Here is a 22,318-nt window from a genome sequence, read left to right as displayed (position 1 = left end):
AGCTGTCAGGTGTTTCACATTTTAAACGTAAATTATAAATAGGCAAAATAAAATTATAATTCAGCCTAAATGTTTTATTTGCCACCACCACCACCACACCACACCATCATCTTTATAGTCATCGTGTCATTTCTCCGCCTTCTCTGTCCATCAGCCAGACAGACGGACAGCCTGTCTGACTGAATGCCTCATTTTCTTTAATATGCGACTTTTTTTTTTTGAGGCACACACACTCTATGAACTGAGTATTTATGTGCGCGCTGGCAGTGTTTGTGTAAAATGAGAAATTAATTTTATTCAAATTAATGATGGAGCTTATAATTGGCCTCGTTTCTTATATATATATATATATATATATATATATATATATATATATATATATATATATATATATCTTTTCTTGTTGCTGTCAGGCTTACTCTGCTATAGCTTTTTTAAGAGCATTTTGACATGACTTGGGTTTCATTTTCATTTCCATACGCTGTGCTGCTCTTTGATTGTGTCGTGAAGTTGGCTAAGTGCAAATACTTTGCTGGTACTTTTTAATTAACTTAATTAGCATAGACGATGATGATGATAATAACGATGATGGAGATGCTCGATGAGCACGATAACGTTAACGTTAACGACCACGATGCTGCTGACGGTCGAAGAGCAACAAAAAAACATGAAAATTGCATTATGGTCGCGCATTCGGCAACTTGACTTTTGTTTGATTTTCTTCTTCACGTGCTCACCAGGGATTTCAGGGATTCTGCCTCTTGCCATTGAAAGAATTTTGAAAAGCAACTTTTTCACATCGTATTGGTAACCAGCGAGTAGAACGTATTTTTGTTAAAGCATTTAGAATCAGTCAGAAAATTTAAATATCTTCAATAAAATACAAATAATACCATAGATCAATTGACAACTCCCGGATCTCTTATTTTTATCGTTTTCCATTCAACAATTTGAAAGAAATATATAAATAGTTGACTTTTGAAATGATTTTCTTGCCCCATTTCCACATTTCTGGTATGGAAAGTGCTTAGAATATGAATTTGCGAGATTTTTGAAAGGTTATTCAAACCGAGACTAAATTAGATTTTAGGCCTATTTTAATTCTTTGGCGTCGCTTTAAGAACTTGCTCGGTTTTTAAAAAAACTTATAAAACGCCATTTAAGACAAATCGTTAGTTGCAATAAACTAATCCAACAATGAAAGAAATTCTAATCTAATCTCCTCCCACAATCTCAACAGAAGTACATAGCGTTTCTCATTTCAAAGTTTATGTTTGTAGATCTATTTTAGTAAAATATGGAGTATTTTATAAAAAATTCCAATGGTCCAATAAGACCTTTGTTGTTCGTGTTCTGTGTTGAATTGAAAGCGAACTTTTTAGTCAATTGTATTTCATTTGATTGATGCAACCTTCTGAGCTGTGAAAAGCTTAATGCTGTTTAAATACAGATTTATAATGGCACTTATTATAATATTTGTTCGTTTAAAAAATTAAGCATTTCATATTTACGACAGAACTACTGCAGTTTAAGACTCAGAGATAAGTAGAATTCACATATGATTTCATAGAGGAAAAGTCTCAGCCAAGCAACAAATACAAATGCCCCATAAGTTGCATAAAACTATTAAAAGTGTGAAATATCGTCCAAATGTTAATGTCTCTAAAATATCGTGTTACTAAAATGTTGGAATTATACAAAAATATTTGAAATACTTGGCATGACTCCATAGAAATGACTAAAACTGTCGCTAGACTCTGCTATTATGGCAGCTAAAAATTCCGACAATCGAGTTAAAATGTATTTTAAGAGAACCACTTTAGAAAACTGCTCTAAATAGAGATTATTAAAAATTTGACTTGAGGTACTCGAGGACATAAGTTTGTCGAATACATGAACATTAATTACAATAATTTAATAGTTGTTAAAATTGCATTGTGATTGCAAAATTCCAATTATAATAATTGCTTAATTCGTTATTTTTCGTAACATAATTGGGGCCCGGAAATGTTATTAAAACAGCGTAATCGCTTTAAAAAACGTACCTTCGAGTGGGCTTTGTACATAGTTCAGGTAATACGTGATGATAAGTCTATTTTCGTAAGACAATTGGAGCAACAGTTTTGCTATTAAATTCACAAGAGGAGGGGCAAGGGGCAGGTTATATATTATACTTGAATTTATTTTGGCACAACTTGCTAAAACTTTGTTGAATTAGCCATAGAAATCTTGCACTTTATTATTTGATTTTTTTTCGTATGTCTACAACTTGGCACCAAATTATACTCAACGGCTTGCTTTCTACAGTTCGTCTAGCCCCTCCACCCCTCTGTGGACGTAAAGCGTTTCAATTAAAGAACATTTCAATTTTGGGTGCACAAACTTTTGGAAAGTTTCAATTTTCTATGCTCGAAACGCCGCAGCAGATTGGACAGCGGAACGCCACGAGCTCGCATTCTGACTGTGTGGTCATGCCCCAATCTTAATCTTGCCCCACCCCCTCCCAAACCTACTCGTCCACTCCACTCCACTCCACTCCCCGCCACTCGGCACCCATTCCACCAGAAGCGTTGCGTGAGTTTTTCAATTTTGGTTTTAATTTTTTTGTTGTTCTTGTTTTGTTTTTCTATGCGAAGGCAGCAGCCGCAGCGGAAAGTCGAAAAAATCGCTGAAGTGCCAGAAGTTGTTGTAGCTGTTGTTGTTGTTGTCGTTGTTGTTATGCTGATGGGCGGGCCGAAGGCGCTAAATGCATGAAAACAGAACGGAAGAGCAGTGGCAGCTACGACTTTAGCTATGGGATATCTATCTATCTATATACGTACTATATAGTATACGTATTGTACGCATATTTTGTCTAATTTTTTTTATAGCGCGTGATTTTTGATTTACGCGCCGTTGGACATTTTATTTCGATTGCCGCTTCGTTTTTTCCGCGCCCATATTTATTTTTATTGCTTTTTAATGCGCGGCTGAGGAAGTTTTATTTTTGGGGAACTGGAACTGCATTTGTTTTCCGTTTGCTAGCTTAGCAATGTCATTGTTGTTGTTGTTGTTGTTCTTGTTGTTGTCTCATTGTTGTTGTCGCTGTGCGTGTGGATTGTGAACAATGAATTTTGTGGGATTATTTATGCGATATGCGAAGCGACAGCACAGAAAAAAGAACTTGTGTGCTGTATTATTTCGTATTGTGTGTAGATGCGTGGCATTGCTTGTGAATGAAGAGGGCAGCGGGAGGCGGATTGTTAAAGATGACAATGATATTGAATAGAAACTAATCTCAGACCTGGCGGTGCACGAACAAGAACTTGAAAAGAACAATCAAATTAATGAATGTGCATAATTTCGTGACTTAATTCCCATGAAATAAGTATACTTGTACATACATACTTTGGGGCTATTAAGTAATGCGAAAATGTATACAAAATTAAAGAATACTAAAAATAATGTTTAATATTATACAAATATCATTACTCAATGCTCACGCGCCCATCTCTAGCGGCGTTGTTGTTGCTTATTTTATATTGCAGACGTTGGCGTTGCGGTGGCGCTTTATTTTAAATTCAAATGCGACAGCCGCCACTGTTTGCCACCTTATTTTCGTAATATTTACTTGGCCCTACCATGTTTGTACTTTATAAAATAATAAAATATTCCACTCTTGTCTTTTGCAACACGTTTATTACCCCACAGAATACGCAACAGCGCAGGGCAGCCGAAACACAAATGCAGGCAACAGCAACGACGAGGACTACAAAAACAGCAGCAGCAACAACAGCAACGGCCACGTTCAAGGCTAGTACAGGATCAGAAGTAGGAGCAGCAACAGCAGCAGCAGCGGCAGCGACAAGAACAACGTCGTTAATCTATTTACCGCCTTTTTGCTATCCATGTAAGCATGTGCCTGCGGCCAGCACTCTCCTGAGCAGCAGGAGATGCAGCAGTTGCAGCCGTGAGGGTAAAGGCGAGGGGAGAGAGCACTACCACTTCTGCTACCAATACGATGGCAGCTGTTGTTGTTGTCAACAGCGTTGGGAACATAAAAATTATGATAAACATGCTACAGCGGCAACGTTGACAGCAGCAACAAGAATACCAACAATAACAACAGCAACAAAAACAACAAATACAGTAAGAACAATGTTAAATAGAATTACACCGAATGTCAGCCGAGCTGGCGATGGTGTTGTCCCCGGCCACGCTGATGAGAATGCGATGGCGCAGAATTTCCTGCAACGAATTATTCAGTTACCCATGTTGGCCAGCACAACGCATAGTTCCACGTGCAACATCAGCACTTGCAGTGATCTCAGACAGCAGCAGCAACAGCATACGACGACGGCGACGAGGAAGCCATTGCCACCTCATGGAGCACAATTAGTTATGCCAATTGTTGTAGAGGGTGCTGTCGGTGGAATGGAATGCCAGCGGCGGCAGCGACGTGTGCGACGAGAGCGGGAACGGGAACGGGAGCGACGACCAAGTCATGCGTCAGTGACGCCAAACAATGCCGCAGCAAATCCAATCAGCAATGTCGGCGCAACCATAAACAATTCGCAAACAACGACAACTACAACAACAACAGTAACAGCAACAGCAACAGCAAGAGCAATGCTCACAACTGTCCCGCTGCTGAATCAGAATGATGATGAATGTAGGTGCTTTAACTATAACGGTGATATTAGTACATTGGCCTGGCCCAAAGACGTCGACGACGAACAGCAACAAAAGCAGCAACATCAGCAACATCAGCAACAGCAACAACAGCTTCCTAGACGCATCCGCAACGATGGCGGCAACATTACGTGGCTAAAATTCTGGCAGCAGCTGCTGTTGCTTCAGGGCAATTGCTTCAACTTTAGCTCCGACTCCAATTTTTCCGCCAACACCAACACCAACGCCAATGCGACAACGAAAACAAAAACAACAACAACAACAACCACACATGCCAGCTACAACAACGCCGCGACACTGAGAATGACGTCGACAAAAAGTTGGCTTGGCTTGTTGCTGATGCTCCTGCTAACCACGTCCGTTAGCTGCTGGGGCGGCCGGCAAGATGGTGAGTACAAAAGTCTCGGCACAACGCATGCTGATAAGTAGCGCTATGATAAGAATTTATAATTTGTTGTGTCCAAACAACAGCCACAACATCTAATACCCTTACCAAAAAACATGATTTCCCATTGGATAAGATTCTTAAATACTGCGAGTATAAGTATCCTGAATGTTAGTAAGCATTAGAAGGACGAGAATATTTTAACATGGGAGTAGAGTATTTTAAAATTTGGCCGAACAGGTTAAGTTACATTTTTGGTTTTTCCTAATTATGGAGGTTGTTTTTGGAAACCGAATGAATCGATTTTCACCTCATTTTTGAGGAAAAACATTAAAAATAGTAATTGAAAGATATGAAGAATAGACTTGTATGAGTAATACTAGTAAAACTCTAGGAATTTTCATTAAAAAAAGGCATTTAGGAACAAATATACATATATAGAGAAAATTATTAGAATGAAAGATCTTATAGATTTTAAAGTAATAGAATAGATTTTCTCTTACTATAAAATCTTAGAGAGGCAAGACAAAGTAAATGCCCCGATTTTAAATGAAGTAATAAGGGCTCTAAAAGGTTTTTCATCAAAATGGGCATAAGTATAAAATAGACCTTTCAATTTATATTACTTTTTTAATTGAAGTATTTATAGAGAAAAATTATCCTCAGTTATAATTTGAAAGATATATCAGTAATAAGGTCAGTAAGGATATAAGTCTATTTTATAATTTCAATTTATATTACTTTTTTAAATGAAGTCTTTATAGAGAAAAATTATCCTCAGTTATAATTTGAAAGATATATCAGTAATAAGGTCTCTAAAAGGGTTTTCATCAAAGTAGGCATAATTATAAAATAGACCTTTCAATTTATATTACTTTTTTAATTGAAGTATTTATAGAGAAAAATTATCCTCAGTTATAATTTGAAAGATATATCAGTAATAAGGTATCTAAAAGGTTTTTCAAAAAAATAAGCATAAGTATAAAATAGACTTTTCAATTTATATAACTTTATAAGTTGTATTTACAGATAAACCTTACACTAAATGAAATGAGTTCAATTTAGGGATAACTAGATAATAAAAAAAATTACTCCTGATACATACTTTGATATAGCAAATAGGAAAATAGTTCGCATTTTTCTTTACTTAGCATATTTTGAATATATTATGATTTTCAAAGTGTGGACCTGTACAAATATCCTTAAAAGTATAACTCTTAGAATTAGTTTTCTTCAAATTTTATTTTAAAATAGTAACAACTGCTTTCAACACTTTACTAAACTCTAGGCAAGAACTGTTGCTTGATTGTGAAAAAGATATTGGTAAAACGTGAGAGTAGACAGCTGAATAGATATACTTTTAAATATGCCTTCAAGGCCTGTTTCTAGTCTAGTCTCGTAAAGCCATTTGTAAACATTTGATTTAAACCAACTCGCCTCGTTTCTATATGCAGTTCTAACACAAAGCTACCACGAAGGGTACAGTAGCTTCGGTGAGGCAAAAGATAATTATTTTTCATTCTGTTGGTTTTCTCGCGCTTGTTTTTGTTGCGGCGTTTTCATTTAATTTTAAGCATAATTTTTCTGTAGGCCGTGGCGAAAGTTGCGCCAGCTGCTGACGCCTCCGCCTCCGCCTTCGCCTCCATCTCCATCTCCACCATCAGCAGCGAGGGATGAGGCATGCGGCAGGCGGCAGGCTGTCAGTTTGTTTGTCTGTTGCTTTCGTCCCTCGGTCACGCTCAATTGAATCCATAAGTAGTTTGTGACCGCAGATCTGCGTTCAAATAATGCGTTTCAACTGTTTTTCCAAGAGCCAAATTTCCACCAAAAAACAAAAAAAGCAGCGAGCAGAGCAGGAAAGCGAAAATAACAACAGCAACAGCCGCTACTGTAGCGCTGGCAAAGGCAAAGGCAAATTGTTCTGAAATTGCCCGAAACGAGCGGCCACCGAATGCTACTAAGCGCCGCCGACCAACCATGCGTCCCTTCCGTCCCGGACCGTCCATCCCAACAGCCATAATTCACTCAAGTTAGACAAAAGCATTCTGGGCACCCAAAAACAAGTCCAAGCGGGAAATCCAAACGCGAACGCAAATGAGTCTGAAGCGATACGTACGTCATGCTCTTTGAGCTATACGACCAGTATATAGTATAGTACGAGTATGGACATCGATAAGGGTGGTCCTGTGTAGGGTTGCTGTTCCTGCCATAAGCACTTAAGTGTGCATTATAATTATGTTAAGGCGCACTGTTGAAAGTAGCCATTAGCCAGATAAACGCCTTATTTACCTCAACAGCACTTGCCAATGCTGTAGAAAGATTAATGATAATGGCTGTCCCTCGGTCAAACTCTAGAACTCCAGAAAAGCCGATTGAATGTCAATTATATTCCGACTTATTATTATTATTCAAATTTAAGCAGCCAGTTCTCACACAAATCGTACATAATTATTATTTCTATTTCTTTTGTCAAAGTGTCAACAATTTTCGGTTTCTCATTTGGCATATTTCTCGGTAATGGGTTGATAATTAAGTTGAGAAAACCTTTGCCTAATTGGACAGTAACTACGAACTACGAATACTACTGAACTATTTGTGCTCCCCAACTTAATTCCCCCGCTCCAACATGTTCTTTCAATATCAGAAGCTAGTGGTGTTGTCTGCCCCTAAGGCATACTTTTAGTCGTAATCTTTATTCTTTATGCTTGAGCTGAACCAACATTAAATGAAGTTTGAAAACCAATATTTCTAAATGACCGATTAAAATGATATTGCAAGTAGCTTTAAAAAATTGTTAGTAGTTGGGCCAATATTTCTGAGCAGATTTTATTTTTTTGTTTCATAAAAACACACTTTTTTCTTTGAATTACTTATGCGGTTTTTAAAAATGAATTTTCTGATTAAATGACTCTCAAGCAAAAAGATTAATATTATTAAATCTTGTCTAAAGCCTCTCTCCTCTTTTAATGCTTTTATACATAAGATTAGGTAGATTTCAAATAATACAAAATTGATACAAAATAAATCTCACACAAAAGATAAGAATTAATTTGCAATTACTTAGTTACATATTTTTCAAATCAATTTAATTGTAGAGATTGAAATCAATATAGAATTTGAATACTACGCCGAATATTTTTGCCACAAAAGTAAAATATAAATATACAGTTTTCATTCGTCGCTTTATAAGTTGTTTAGGGATGTTTCAACTTTAGGATGCAATGTGCAGTGTAAGTTAAGAGAATGTTTTAAAATAAATTATTTTCTTTTGAACACACTGGAATATAAAAATATGCTAGAAATGAATCACTGAATCATTATGGAAATACAATGGCTATCTGTGTTTATAAGTTTCCAGTTAAGTTGGATATCAGCAGTTGCACAATTATGTTGTGAAGAGTTATCTGTAATGGTTGAGTTGTGGCTGTTATATGTGTTGAGGACGAATGGCCAATGCTTTTTAGGCTTATCGTAGCATATTCATCATAACTGAGTTGTTTTGTTGTCTGCTTAGTTCTATAAATTTGAGCCACTCTAATCCGTAAACCGAAAATAACCATAAAGCCCATCATTTCAACTGTCATACGTATTTGTACGGTTGTCTATCTGCCCGTTCGCCTCCTAGTCTGTCGGTCTGCCTGTCTGTCTGCCTGTTTAAATGTGTGTGTAGTTGTACGAGTATATTTGCTTTTAGCTTGTAGTTGTGTATGTTTTGTGTGTTGGGTGTTTTGTGCTGCACATTTCGGGGGTAGCGAAAAAAGGACGAAAGGACGCTTTTGTTGTACAGACAGCGGTCGCGGCACTCACGCAAAAGTATTGAATCATGTTGAAAAATTATGCACGGTACTTGAAATTGGCGAAACAATTATAACGCGCAGGAACAACAACGGCAATGGCCGGCTTACTCATACAGCAGTGCCACAAAGTATGCTACATTTTGCGCATCGCCCGCTGTGCGTGCGATTATGTGTGTGTGTGTGTGTGTGTGTGTATATATATATGTGTGTGCATTATGACAACAGCATTGGCAGCAGCAGCAGCAAGCCAACGAAAATACAAAAAAAATACAAGTCATGAACAGCTCAGAGTTCAGAGCTTGCCGCTGCGTCGCGCTGATCCTGCGCATGAGTACCTTTTGTTTGCCACAAATGTAAAAACAAAAAATAAATGTAAAAGCAAGAGAAAGGAATAATATAATAAAATATACATATGTACGTGTGTATATGTATCTGTGTGTTTGTGTGCATGAAGTAGACAGCACACGGTGCAGCCATTGCCGCCGCTGTTCGTGTGAACATTCGTCTCTACGCTGTACAGTGGTTCCCAAATATTTGCTTTAGCGGACAAAATTCGAAATGAAATGAAATGGAGTGAGAGCAGTCCTATTAACTATTCTGCAATTCTACTTAGAGCAATATAAAATTAATTCCACAGTTATTTAAAAATGTACTTAAATATTTGATAGAAATATTTGTTATATGACTCTTTGCTTCAAAGATCCACAAATAATCTTAAAGAAAATACACAAATACTTAAGAAAATTGAAGAACATTTAAAATGATATTTTAGAATATATTTTTAAAAATTATTTACTGTAGTATGTAATTCCATGACAACTTAAATGGCCACCAAAAAATTAATTTTCCCAAGCGACCGGTACTTCAAATACCTTAAATAACTTTAAAATCGCTTTTCCTTTTAAAAAAATATTTTTGTATGACCCTTTTCTGCTGCTAATAAGTACATTAAAAAGGAGCCAAAAATTTGCATTTTTCTTGAATTGGGATGAAAATGTCACTACGAAATACTATTAATTTGTTTAGATCTCAACTAATGAACTATTTGTTCTCATTTGCATTACTCACGAGTTAGGGAGAAAAACTTTCGATAGAAAATTGGCCTCCAAAGTGAGGCAATTGGAAGTGATTTGAGAGAAAAAATGGGGCAGACTAGTACCAAATTGTATAAAATTTGACAAACAGCGATTTGGAGTTGTCTTTAATATTCATCTGATATGTATATAAACAAAAGGCGAAGAATTTTGGTTAAAGCTGAAAGAATAATTCTTCTGGATGCTTAGATAGCGAGTATTTCTTTGGGATGCTGTCCCACTGTACGATATGCTCTTGTACTTACTGGAGACTTTTGTATATTTGAATGCGTAGCGCAGCGGGCGCTGGCGAACCCTACCTACCCCTACTCCTTGCTTACTACTGCCTTGGTTGCCTTTGCTGCTTATGGGCCAGGACTCAGGACGCAGGACGCCCAACTCCCTGCCAATCGTGCCCAAACATTAAGTATGAGTATGTATGTGTGTGTGTACGAATGTTTCTGAGGGTGGTTTTACCATTTTGTATATTTTGTTGTATGTGCGCCCGCTGGCTGCCCTGCCCTTCACAGCCCAGCCCAGCTCGACTCGGCTCGGGTCTTCCCGTGCCGTCCCATCCTGTCGTGTCCTGGCTTGGGCTGACTTGGCGTGCCTTTAGCTTGTGTTCTAACATTTCAACATTTTGCCATTGCGTTTGTGCGCTTTTCCTTCTTTCTTTCTCTCATTCTTTTTTGCTATGTTATTCGTTCGTTCCATTACGTTCATTCTTTCTCTATACTTTGGCAATTTTTGCTGCTTGCCTGCCTGCCTGCCTGCCTGCCTTGCCTTGTCTGCCTTTTTTATTTTTTTAATATTCACAATTGCCATTTCGGTAGTTTTTATGCCATCGAGCATGAGTGTTTGCTTCTGTCTGTGTGTGTGTGTGTGTCCGTGTGTGTGTGTGTTTGTGTGCGACATTATTATTATTACGAGCAGTTTTTGGTTGGGCTGCTTGTTCAACTTATTTATGCGCCCTTACTGAAGAGGGTCGTAAATTTTTGTTGTTGGTCGTACGCCATAGACGCACACCAATACATACATACATACATACATACAATACTCGTACAGACTCACAAATACTCACTTATGTGCATGCACACTTAAATACAATCATAATAATAATTGAAACAATTTATAAATTAAAAAGCCACAAATCTTGGCATAAAAATTGACATCACAATTAGAAGAGGCAAGCAAGGCAAGAAAAGTTCACAAAAAAAAAAAAAAAAAAAAAATGTATACGAATATATATTTGGGCGCATTTTTCATTGAGGAAAAGTAAAGAGACTGTTTATTGTTGCTCTTTTTATCATATCGCTTGTATTTCTTGTTCTTTATTTTGTATTTTATTTATTTTTGGCTGTTGTCGTTAAATGAACAATGCCCGCAATTGAGGTCGCATCCACACATACTCGTATACATATCTACATACATACATCTATAGGCTGGCAGGCAGGCAGGCATTCAGGCAGGCAGGCTGGGAGAGTATTGTGGCAGACAGAGACACCCTGCGGGCAATTGAGTTGCAATTTAAGTGTTGCCTCGTGCTTTGGTGGCTCTTTTCATACATTATATGTATATAATACTTAACCTATAATGCGTGCCAGCTAACAATTTTATTAATAAAAAATTTTCTTATTGCATTTTGTATATTTTTTGCAGCGCCCACAAATTGCTCGTTTCCGGCACGCTGGGAGGGCTCATGGTTTCTATCGGGCTATCAACAATCCATACACATCAAGGGTTCACAATTTAGCTACCGGGGCAGGTGTACCGCCTCGGACGGTAACAAATTCTTGATAGTGGATGAGTAAGTATTCAAATTGTTTACCGTTAATCCGCGCCTAACAATATGCTAACAATTTGAACTTAGTACTCGAGAAGCCTTTCCACTTCGGCCGAAACATACTTTATGTACTCGTATGTTGTTTTTTATTTTTAACTTACTCATAAACTTGCAATTAATTAAGTGTGCAGTTTGTTTTGTTTTTTTTTTCTGTTGGCTAAAGTGTGAAAGGTGTGAGTAATGTTTAAGGTAAGGTAGGTCGAATGGCAAGGCAAGAATCCAAAAAGAGGCAAGGAAGTGTCAAGCGGCGAGAAAATGAAGCACTAACCTCATTAAAATGAGCGTGGCAAAGTTACTTGATGATTGGGCGCAACTTACTGCGCACACAAACACAAACACATACATAGTTATATATAGACAGATAGACAGATAGATAGATATATACTTGTAGTATAGTATGCTTGCTACGAGCTGTGGAACGCGATGTTGCAGTCAAAACCTGTCGACAACGTTGTCGTCTGCCAGCTGCCTTTGAAACAAGTTTGTTTGTCTATCTGTCTGCCCGTCTGTCCAGAACAGTGACTCTGTCTTGTCTATATACATGCATATATACGTGTATATGTGTCTGTGTGTGTGTGTGCAAGTTAATTTTGATGTTTGACAACAGTCAGTCGTGTACTATAAAATACAACTATACCTCCAACTATACCTAACATCTCTATAAATATCTATATGCTTGTGTGTATGTACACGTCCATTGTACTACATGCTCGACTAGAGTTTACAACTACAACTAAACTGCAAACTAAATCAAACTTTTTTTCGTGTTTTTTTTTTATTTAACTTCTACTACCTACTTATAATTTAAACTGCCTCTCTACTCCGCAGCCGCGCGCGCGCCTCTCTGTCGCGCCGCTTATTGTTACCCATTTTTCCAGAGTGCCTTTTCAACATTTCTTGTTTTTTGTTGTCTACGAGAAACTAAACCAAAGAATTTTAACAATACTTGCTTTTTTGTGCTATATACAGAAAAGAAATACAAATACAAAAAATAGTTCCATTTTTTTTTTCAGTTTCATTTTAGACTCGCAGTCTAAAAAAAAACTTTTTTGTGCTATGAATGTTTTTTAATGTTAACAAAAGAAAACGAAAACTGTTTTATGAAACTCGACTGCTTTTTACTAAAACTCAAATAATATCAAATAAAAAAAATGAAACCAAACGAATATTTAACCAAAGTGCAGTTTTAATTTTTGTTTTTTGTGCCGTAAACTTTTACGTTCTGTCATGTTCCTCCATACAATATATACATATTTATATACTATATCTATAAGTATATTACATATTATGAATAATCAATCCTATGCCTATTAAGCTAAGTGATACGATTTTTGATTTGTAGCTGAAATGTGAAAATGCTTTTTGATTTTCATTTACTTTCTAACAAAAGGAAGACTGTTTTTTAAATCTAATACTCTATACCTATAACGAAATTGATTGTAAAATGGATAAAATTGTTTAACAACAACAATGGCTAATTATAAATGCGCTCTGATTCCATTTTACTTTCAATGACGCTTGCCACCTTTTTTCAAATACATTTTTGTACCTACATATGTGCTTATAATGAATTATTTTTGTACAAATTTTTGTCGTATTCCGCTCATTTTAATTAAATATCGTAACATACTATTAAAAACAAAACGAGTCCAAGTATCGTACTACATGAACGTATGTGCCTAGGAAACTAACAAAACCCTAACATTTTGCCTAACCCTTTAAAAAAAAAACAACAACTACAAACAAAAAACAAAATTACTTTTTGATTTAAACTCTTGCGTTCGTCTATTAAACATTCTTTAACATCACTTTTAAAGAATATATATCAATATAATATATATCTTGTGTTTGTACAATTTCAGTTCTTTATTGAGTGTAACGTCCTTTGAGTTCGTTCCAATATATTTTTTTTCAATTACTTCTACTCTAAATATATAACAGAAACTTAGTTTTAATTTTTGAAAGATAAAGCTAAACTTCAAGGAGTAATTGCGGTGTCACATGAAACTGGTTTTAGATAATATAGTATCTATAGATAGTGCTTATTAAAAATGTGCTCATTTAATGCTACTGGATTCATGAGACATGATATCGAAACCAGAGTTCAAAGTGGTACCTCATAGCCTTACATGTTTGTTCAGTTGAGTTTGGGATTTTTGCATATACTTTACGCTTATAAAGTGAACCCAACTACTACTACTACATATCAACAAAACATTTGTTTGTTTGTTAGTTTTTTTTTTTTGTTCCAAAAGAACCGGAGCGACATAATCGTGGGGGAGCCCCCTTGTGTTCTTCAGTTATTTTGCACTATGTCTTTGATTTTCAATACATGTCATTATCTATCGAACCAATTAACAATAAACATCAGCAACGCCCACATTTAGCAACATTTCCAATACTCTACTCTACTACTACTATAGTTAAGAAGCCTTAAAAAACAACAAAAAAAAAAAAAACATCTTTAATTTTCAAGCCTCTTGTTTTGACTTCAAATCGCAAAACCTCGCAAAAAAGCCAACGTACACTGAACAAAACTAACCAATCGAAACTAAAAAAAAAATAAATCTGAAAAAGAAAATCCATACCCATACCATATATACAAAACCAAAATACAAAATACAATACAACCAACCAAAACTTTTCGTTGCAACCAAAAACTTTTTTAGGAAAGGATGTCATCGGTGCCTGGTTATCTATGAGAAGCATAAAAATGTGCTCCAGTATAAAGAAAGTGAGTGCGAAGGTGATAGTATGTATATGCATCAGTCGAATCCATCTGCACTGGCGATGCGTAGCTCTGTAAAACAAAGTGATCATAGGGGGGGAGCTCATCCCAATACGAACGGGCATTCAAGACTATCATCATCGGATCAGTACATAATGAGATCCAATGACGATATGAATGATTGTAAGCATTAACTTTATATTTTTTACTTTATACATACAATATATTTATAAAAAACATAAAACCCTAAGCAATATACAAAGAAACTATCTCTCTTAACTCGCTATTTTCAACAATACCAGTTATTCATATTCATTTTCCCTCTTTAACATTTAACATCTTATGCTCTCTTTAGTTAAACAAACATGACTAACATTCTAACTCATCATTTAAGCGCTAATTATTTTAATTAAAACAAAACAAAAAACAAAAGTTTATGCTTTTGAAAAACTGAAAAGTAAATCAACACGTTTTAAACTCAAAACACATAAACAGCAGGTTATATTTGAATTACCCATTATTATTATAAATTTAATTATTATCTATAATTTGTTAACTTACATTTATCATTTTTTTCAATATAATTTAATTTTCAAATTAATTTCATTTCGTTATTTCTTCAACTTGCGTTGGCGTTAATGCAAATTTTTTGATATTAAAAAAAAAAAAAAAAAAAAAAAATTAAAACCAAACCAAACTTGTAAATAGTCTCAACAACAGCAACAAATACTCTGCATACGAAACAAAAACAAACAAACTTGTTTACGTTTGTCATGGCAAGGGTCCTCTCTCTCTCTCTCTATATATATATATATATATATATATATGTATATCTTGAACTCACTTACTTTGATAATAAATGAATAAATCCAAATAAAATCAAACAAAACGTATATATATACAACTAAATAACAAAAATATATGCATATATAACAAACAAATTGTATATTTTTCTCAACAACAACAACAACAACATACACACGTTGCAATTTATCCAAAAGATACAACAAACTACAAACTACTATCAAATTATCAACTTAGTGTCAATCCAATTAAGCTACTTAGTTGCGATTTTCAAACGTATTAGCGGAATAGCAGATTAACCCGTCCCAACAACAACAACAACAACAACAAGCACAACAGCAGCAACAAAAAAAACATCAGCAAAAATTTTAGAGCCAAAGAAAAAGGAAAAATATTTAATTAACAATCGAAATAGCGCGCGTTAGTAAAAAAAAATTAAACAACTATTTTGAATTGCAAACCCAACCAAATAAATACGAATTAAAAGAAGAAGCAGAAGAAGAAACCAATAATCCATATTTTTATTTGTATTTGGTTTGATTATTGGTTTGATTTTTGATTTGTTGGTTCCAACGACCGAACGTTTTGCGTTTCACTTTAACTGTAAATAATTAACAGCAACAGCAACAATATGAAAACAAATTTTGTAAATATATAAAACCAATGTTCCTTAACAAAAAACCAATTGTTTGTTCATATATATTTTTATTATGAAACATTTATATATATATCTATATATTTGCAATCTCTATTCAATATTTATATGATATGTATATTTTCTTTACTTCAATATTTTTAAACAACTCCAACTCCACATCATCAACAGCAACAGCAACAACAATAATAAATATTAATAACAACTACAACTACTACAACAACAACAACAAAAAAAAAAAACAAATCAAAACCAACGCATATCCATATTTGTTTCCCCATCTACTATATCTATATATATATTTATGTGTGTCCGTGTGTGTGTGTTATGTACAGTTGAATCGCATACATATGTACATACATACACATATACAACACTCGTGTATAAATAAGTTTGATTGGGTTTTGAAATTTGCATATGAAATTTTGTACATTTTTCAAATGGCCGCCACATGCAGCAAATTTTCTACACTACGCGTTTCAATTTGTATAGTTTTTTGATTATTTTCAATGTTTTTTTTCTCTTGTGTACAAATAATACGCACCAACCAACATTTTTGTATTTACATTCAACTTTATCCATAAATATAGAAACATACAAATACATATAATTGGGGTTTGGTGCTGGGCGGGGCGTGGTTGTCGCTCATGTCGTCGTTTCGACTCATTTGTAAATAAAATTCATCCAAATTCATGCGAAATCAAAACCATCGACGACCGACACACGCACTATAATAATAATAGCATAACACACACAAACTAATAGCCAACAACAGAACAAAAAGAACAACAATAATACCAACAAGAACAGCAACAATATAAATCGGTACAACGATACGAATATCAACTGCAAACAAATGCTTATGTACAGTGAAATCCCTACTAAGTTGGACAACACATCATATCGGTAACACAATAATTTCAACTAAAAGGTAAGGGATTTAAGACTTACTGACCTGTCCAATTAGATTCCTAACGAAGAATTGCTGTACTTATTAAAGTTATTAAAGTAGTAAGCTTTACCACAGCTGTACTTGTATATAACAACAACTTTGAGAAGATGGAGGAGCGATAGTTGACCTGTCTAATTAGATTACCAAAGAATTGCCGTACTTATTCAAGTTACATAGCAGTTAGCTTTACCACAGCTGTATACAAATACAACAAACGTTTTTGGTAAGATGAAGGAGGCGATAGTTGATTAAAGAACGACGAAAGAGGCCTCGTTATTAAGTTTTCGATAACGATAATAAATGTAGTTGTGAAAGCTGTCGCAAATTTCCTTGTTTTATAAAATTCTGTTTTCGTACAGAAGTTTATGAATCTGTCCAGTCGTTCATGGGTATTAGGATATTTCTTCAACATCAACATTACCTTAAGGAAAATATTAAAAAGAAAAAGTTCTAATTCCCAACCAAATTAATGTGAATCCACAAAAACAAGATCAGTATGTTTCGATTTTACGCGCATTTAGCCACCTCTTGTTAGATCCGGTCATGTGCATAACCTATCGATGTCAGTATAAAATTTACGATTTCGCAATTTCGAACTTGAGAAATACACTCGCAATCAAATACCATCAAAGGGCTCTCGAGATTTCATATCAACCAATTTAAATCAAATATATTTTTCCATAAAATCTATTTGTATTTAAAGGTACCAAAACCATTTTATTTTAGAAGTATGAAAAGGGTCGATTTGTATTTATATGTAGAACATCTATACTTCAATTGGGTACTAGATCTTTGAGAATTTCAAGAAATTAAATGACTATTTTTTTTAAAGTATCGAACGAATTCGTATTTGAACGTTTGAAATGGATTGCAGGGTGGGTTACTTTACTCTGAGAATTCGAAGAAAACAATATAACGTAAAATTTTGTAAGAAGAACAAACATTTATAGGTCAGAGACTATAAGAGTATTGAAATTGATTTTGACAAGCATGAATGACTTAATTAATTGTAAACTTGTATTGCAACATGGAAAACAAAATGCTTTACATTTGTGTCCCTGACACAATATAGAAAAGTATATTTCGATATTTAACGAACAATAATATTGTTCTGTTTATAAAAAACTAATACTACAATGCACTGGATATTATGTTCTTTTTATTAGAACATTAGAGCGATTCTAGCAATAAAATAAACCATATTTATCTCATGATTGGAGAAAGAAATCTATGTTCTATATCATTGCTTCAGCAACACATCCCCTAGCATTATGCCGCACCTAAGATATTAGTAGCATCGTACTTCTATGGAGGTCTCACTGTAAATAGCATTTTGTTTCGCAGAGACGTTTTGAAATTGAATTAAACTAAAAATTTGTTAGCAAACATGTAAATGATATAAATGTATATATATATTGTATACATACTATATGTATATTTATTTCCTTCTCGCTATAGCCCGAAACCCATAAACCGAAAAATGACCAAAAGCACTAACGAAATATGATGTTAAGCTTTACGTTTGATTTGCACGCCTAAGGCTCTTTAGTTTGTTTTACCCAACAATTTTTGGTTGTTTGCCATTTTAATAATGATTTATTTATAAGAATTCAAGCAACAACGGCGGCAGTAACAGCAATGACTAAAATGTTTAAGTCTTTGTTTAAAAATATATATATTTTTAGTATTTTTTGAGCATAATTTCTCAAATGGAAAGTATGTATGTATTCATGCATTTTATTTTCGAATTACAATTTGTCTCATTCTGTGAGCTGCTCGTATCCTGTGTGTCTTGCCGAATCGTTCAATCCTTGTGCCTAAAAATAAAGCGCGTCGGGCGCGTACATACTTGTGTATATACTTACCTATGTACGGGTAGTATGTAGGTATATAAAAATAGCTTTCAAGTCGCGAGTTGGACAGTGCGAGGCGTCGCTATTTCATTTTCAAACACATTCTTTGAGTACCAGTTGCTTTAGTTCGTTTATTTCTTCATTTCGCTGAAGTGTCGAGTTATTTTCTTTTCATTTCTGCCTAATTATAAGCAGAAGCATAGAGCAATAGAGCCGTAGAGCTATAGAACTATAGAGTCGCAGAGAGGCAAGTGCAATTAAAGCCAAGAACAACTGCATACAAGTAGATGACGATGATGATGCTGCTGGTGAGGATGATGACGATGATGATCTCACATGGCACGTAATATAAGTAGCACAGACTAAGAGGCATACATGAATTTAAACCGCATATCAGACAGATGTATCCACTTGGATGTTGGGAAAGGTGCAGTCAGAGAAGGACCCGGAGCGGAGGCAATACGCGTTGCAAACGTCATGTCTGTGGGGCGTTGCTTTTAAAGCACGTATAGAAATGTAAATTCATTATTTATTATTTGTTTACTTCAATAGAAATCAAATTAGTTTAAGTGGTGTGGCACAGTATTGTATGCCAACATACCGCCCATCAGCCGCCGCCCACTTAGCCAACCAGCCAGTCAGTCAGTCAGTCAGGCAGTCAGTCAGGCAGTTAGCTAGTCAACTTGCCTCCATAGAATGCCAACTCATGGCTGAGCGACGGCTTGTGGTACGCCCCACAGCCTTGCGCCTCCCTCCACTCTGCTCCAATTTGATATTTCCGACTTGAGCCATACTGGCTGTGTGACTGGATATAGAGATGAGCATAGTTAGCTTTTAAAAATTCAAAAGCTACATGTACCGAATAGATGAAAAATCAAATGTTGATGTTGGTTTCATTTTTTTCATGATGGGAGCCACAAATAGCTGCGATTACAAAATTTAATCAATTTTATAATACTCGTATGTATAATAAAATATTTCTGATAAGCTAAGAGACGAATTTTGGAGATCAAAGACAGCTATTTAACGAACAGTTTAACATGAGCTTTATCAAATGCTTATTATACATATGGTGTTTCCGATTGACTTTTAAATATATTTTCTAACGTTAACGCAGCTTGGCTCTTTGTAATTACAAGTAAATCCGTTATCATGCACTAAATTATAAATACTAATAGCATTTGGGAAATAAAGAAAGAGCCACTTTCCTAAATATAATGCTCATTGATATGAATAAAGTAGACAATTCCTAAAGTTAATGCTGGTCGCTTGAAATGGCGAATACGTAGGTGTCAACCAACCAAATCTAAATAAAAGATTTTAGCGCAGCATGGATATTTTAATTAAATTGTAGATTGAAAATTGTTTACAAGCTTGAAGCTTTAGAATGATACCCATTTAAAAATAATATAGATATCAACCAAAATGTATTTGTTTTCGGTGAAATGTCAAGCCCTCACAAAATTTCTAGGGCTTAATCCGCAGCGCCTAAAGTGCTATTATTCTTCGAGATTGTATCTCATAATTTAAGAATGATTCACATTCCAAATATTTAGCAAAATTACTTTAAAAACTGCCAACCAAGGATGATTGTTCACTCCAAGAATATCGAATTTCACGACATTTGCTCATCTCCAGCGCTGGCTGTGTGCGTTGCTTGTTTTTTGATTTGATTTTGTTTAAATATTAAACGAGAGTTTTAGGTCTTATGCATTATTCAAAAGGCTGGGCCTTTCAGGCGTGAGGTGGGCGGCAGTTTATTTTGATTACCAGCCCGTAAAACAAAAGCTCCAATAGCACAAAAGCATTATAGTTTATGTCATTATTTGATTCAAATGTCATACGCACAAGTACACAAGTGCGTGTTGGTGTTGGGTGTTGGTGTGTGTGTTTATGTATGTGTGTGTGTATGACATGAAAAGGCAAGCAAACATTTTATAGCTCTTTAAATAGTCTTTGCATTGAATTTTTGAGCTACATACTCGAATGTGGCGAAATCAATGAAATTAGTATATTTTTCTCTTTTATATTTTACACTTTATTTGTTTAAATGCCACAAAGTCCTGTCAAATACACTGACAGACACACACACACACACACATATGCCAAGCAAAGAAATTGGTTGCCCATAATTGGACTTAGGCAGCAGACAGTTTAAATTACTAAAACTTGAATAGGATTAACAACTAAATCCTTGTTAATTGTTTGTCTAATGCAGAGTGTCGTTTTCACTTGTGTGGAACAAGAAAAAGGATCAATGTCTGCTTTAGTGTTAGGTGGTGGTATTTAGGCGGCATATATTACAAAAGAGCTTTCTAATGGTGTTACAGACTTGACAATATGTTTAGAATGTGTGTAATGGGCGTATGCACTGAAGCTCGATTACACACTAGGAATATACAAGCAAACACAATTTTCAACAAAAGCTTCTAATCGAAATATACTGACAATTTAATAACTTTATAAAATTCATTTTATTGCTGATGAGTAACTCGGCCTTTGTAAACCAATATTATTAATTTTGAATAGGTTCAACAGAGCCTACAGACATATACTTTTCATTATAAGTCTTTTATTTAATTAGAGACAGACAGAGGCAATATAGAAGCGTACTCAGTGGCTCTTAATAAACCCTTTTTTAGGCACCATCTGAACCGAACCATGATAGCTCGAACATGCTTTTATTGTTACCTTCTAATTACTTAGATCTAATAATCAGATCATTTTTGCGCTTTGTTTCTTTATCGGATTGGAAGCATTTAATCATGCCTGACCAGTCTTCAGTTGGTAAGTTCGGGCAGATAACTCGTAAGTTTTGTCAACTGCTGATCATCATTATTTATCTTTACATATCTTTTGAATGTCCATAAAAGCATTCCAAATGTGATAAAATAATGCTTGCAAATATAAAAATATAGTCGACATATGATAAAATTATATTTTATATCAAAAATTAGAGCAAACCGAACTGACGATTATAACTCAGCTTCTAATCTTTCGAATATCTCACTAATTCAGGTATTCACCATGTTAAAAATTCAGAATTACTCCAGAGCGCAACTTCTAAAAAGCTACTAAAAATGAATCAAATCCCAAGTTATGCTTTATAAAAACAAAACAAACAAACAACTTCCAAACAAAAATAGAATCTAAAAAAAAGAACATTAGCCAAAAAACACAGAACTGCGCTTAAACATTTCGTATAATTTGCAATGTTCCAACAAAAACAGAGCAGCAGAATTCAATTTCACACATACGTACAGATATGCATACAGACAGACAGACAGACGGACATACATACACGCGTACATACCCGTAAGTACTTGCTAGGTGGCATTTACTTTGCTTTTAGCCATTGCTATGTACTTGACACCACCGAACCCTAGTTTTCACCCTTTTATATGCGAATTTACTTGCTTACTTAATTATATTAGAGTATATAGTATAGTTTTTTGTGTTCGCTCTTTAGCGCCAGCATTTTGCGTATTGCTTCTGAGACGACGACGGGTTTTTATTTGCATTTTGCATAAAAAGCAGAAAAACATCAGTCGAGCCAT

General features: G+C 35.0%; 1 protein-coding gene across 3 annotated transcripts in view; it reads left to right on the top strand.

Annotated features, from left to right (window-relative positions):
* LOC115623902 overlaps window positions 1-22,318 on the top strand; it is a 41,145-nt gene that overhangs the window by 7,605 nt on the left and 11,222 nt on the right. For 2 of the 3 annotated variants that reach the window (XM_030518457.1, XM_030518458.1), the window contains exons 2-4: window positions 3,691-5,059; window positions 11,586-11,733; window positions 14,439-14,680. In XM_030518457.1, the coding sequence (XP_030374317.1) occupies window positions 3,724-5,059; window positions 11,586-11,733; window positions 14,439-14,680 (1,726 nt within the window). In that variant the 5' untranslated portion in view covers window positions 3,691-3,723. The remainder of the gene's footprint in view (window positions 1-3,690; window positions 5,060-11,585; window positions 11,734-14,438; window positions 14,681-22,318) is intronic. The other variant, XM_030518459.1, reaches the window with a different exon arrangement.

This window comes from Scaptodrosophila lebanonensis, unplaced genomic scaffold (genome assembly GCF_003285725.1).
Source record: "Scaptodrosophila lebanonensis strain 11010-0011.00,11010-0021.00 unplaced genomic scaffold, SlebRS2 tig00000053-arrow-pilon, whole genome shotgun sequence".
Lineage (NCBI taxonomy): Eukaryota > Metazoa > Arthropoda > Insecta > Diptera > Drosophilidae > Scaptodrosophila > Scaptodrosophila lebanonensis.
The sequence above is the reverse complement of the archived record's forward strand: the minus strand, read 5'-3'. Positions and strand labels throughout refer to the sequence as shown.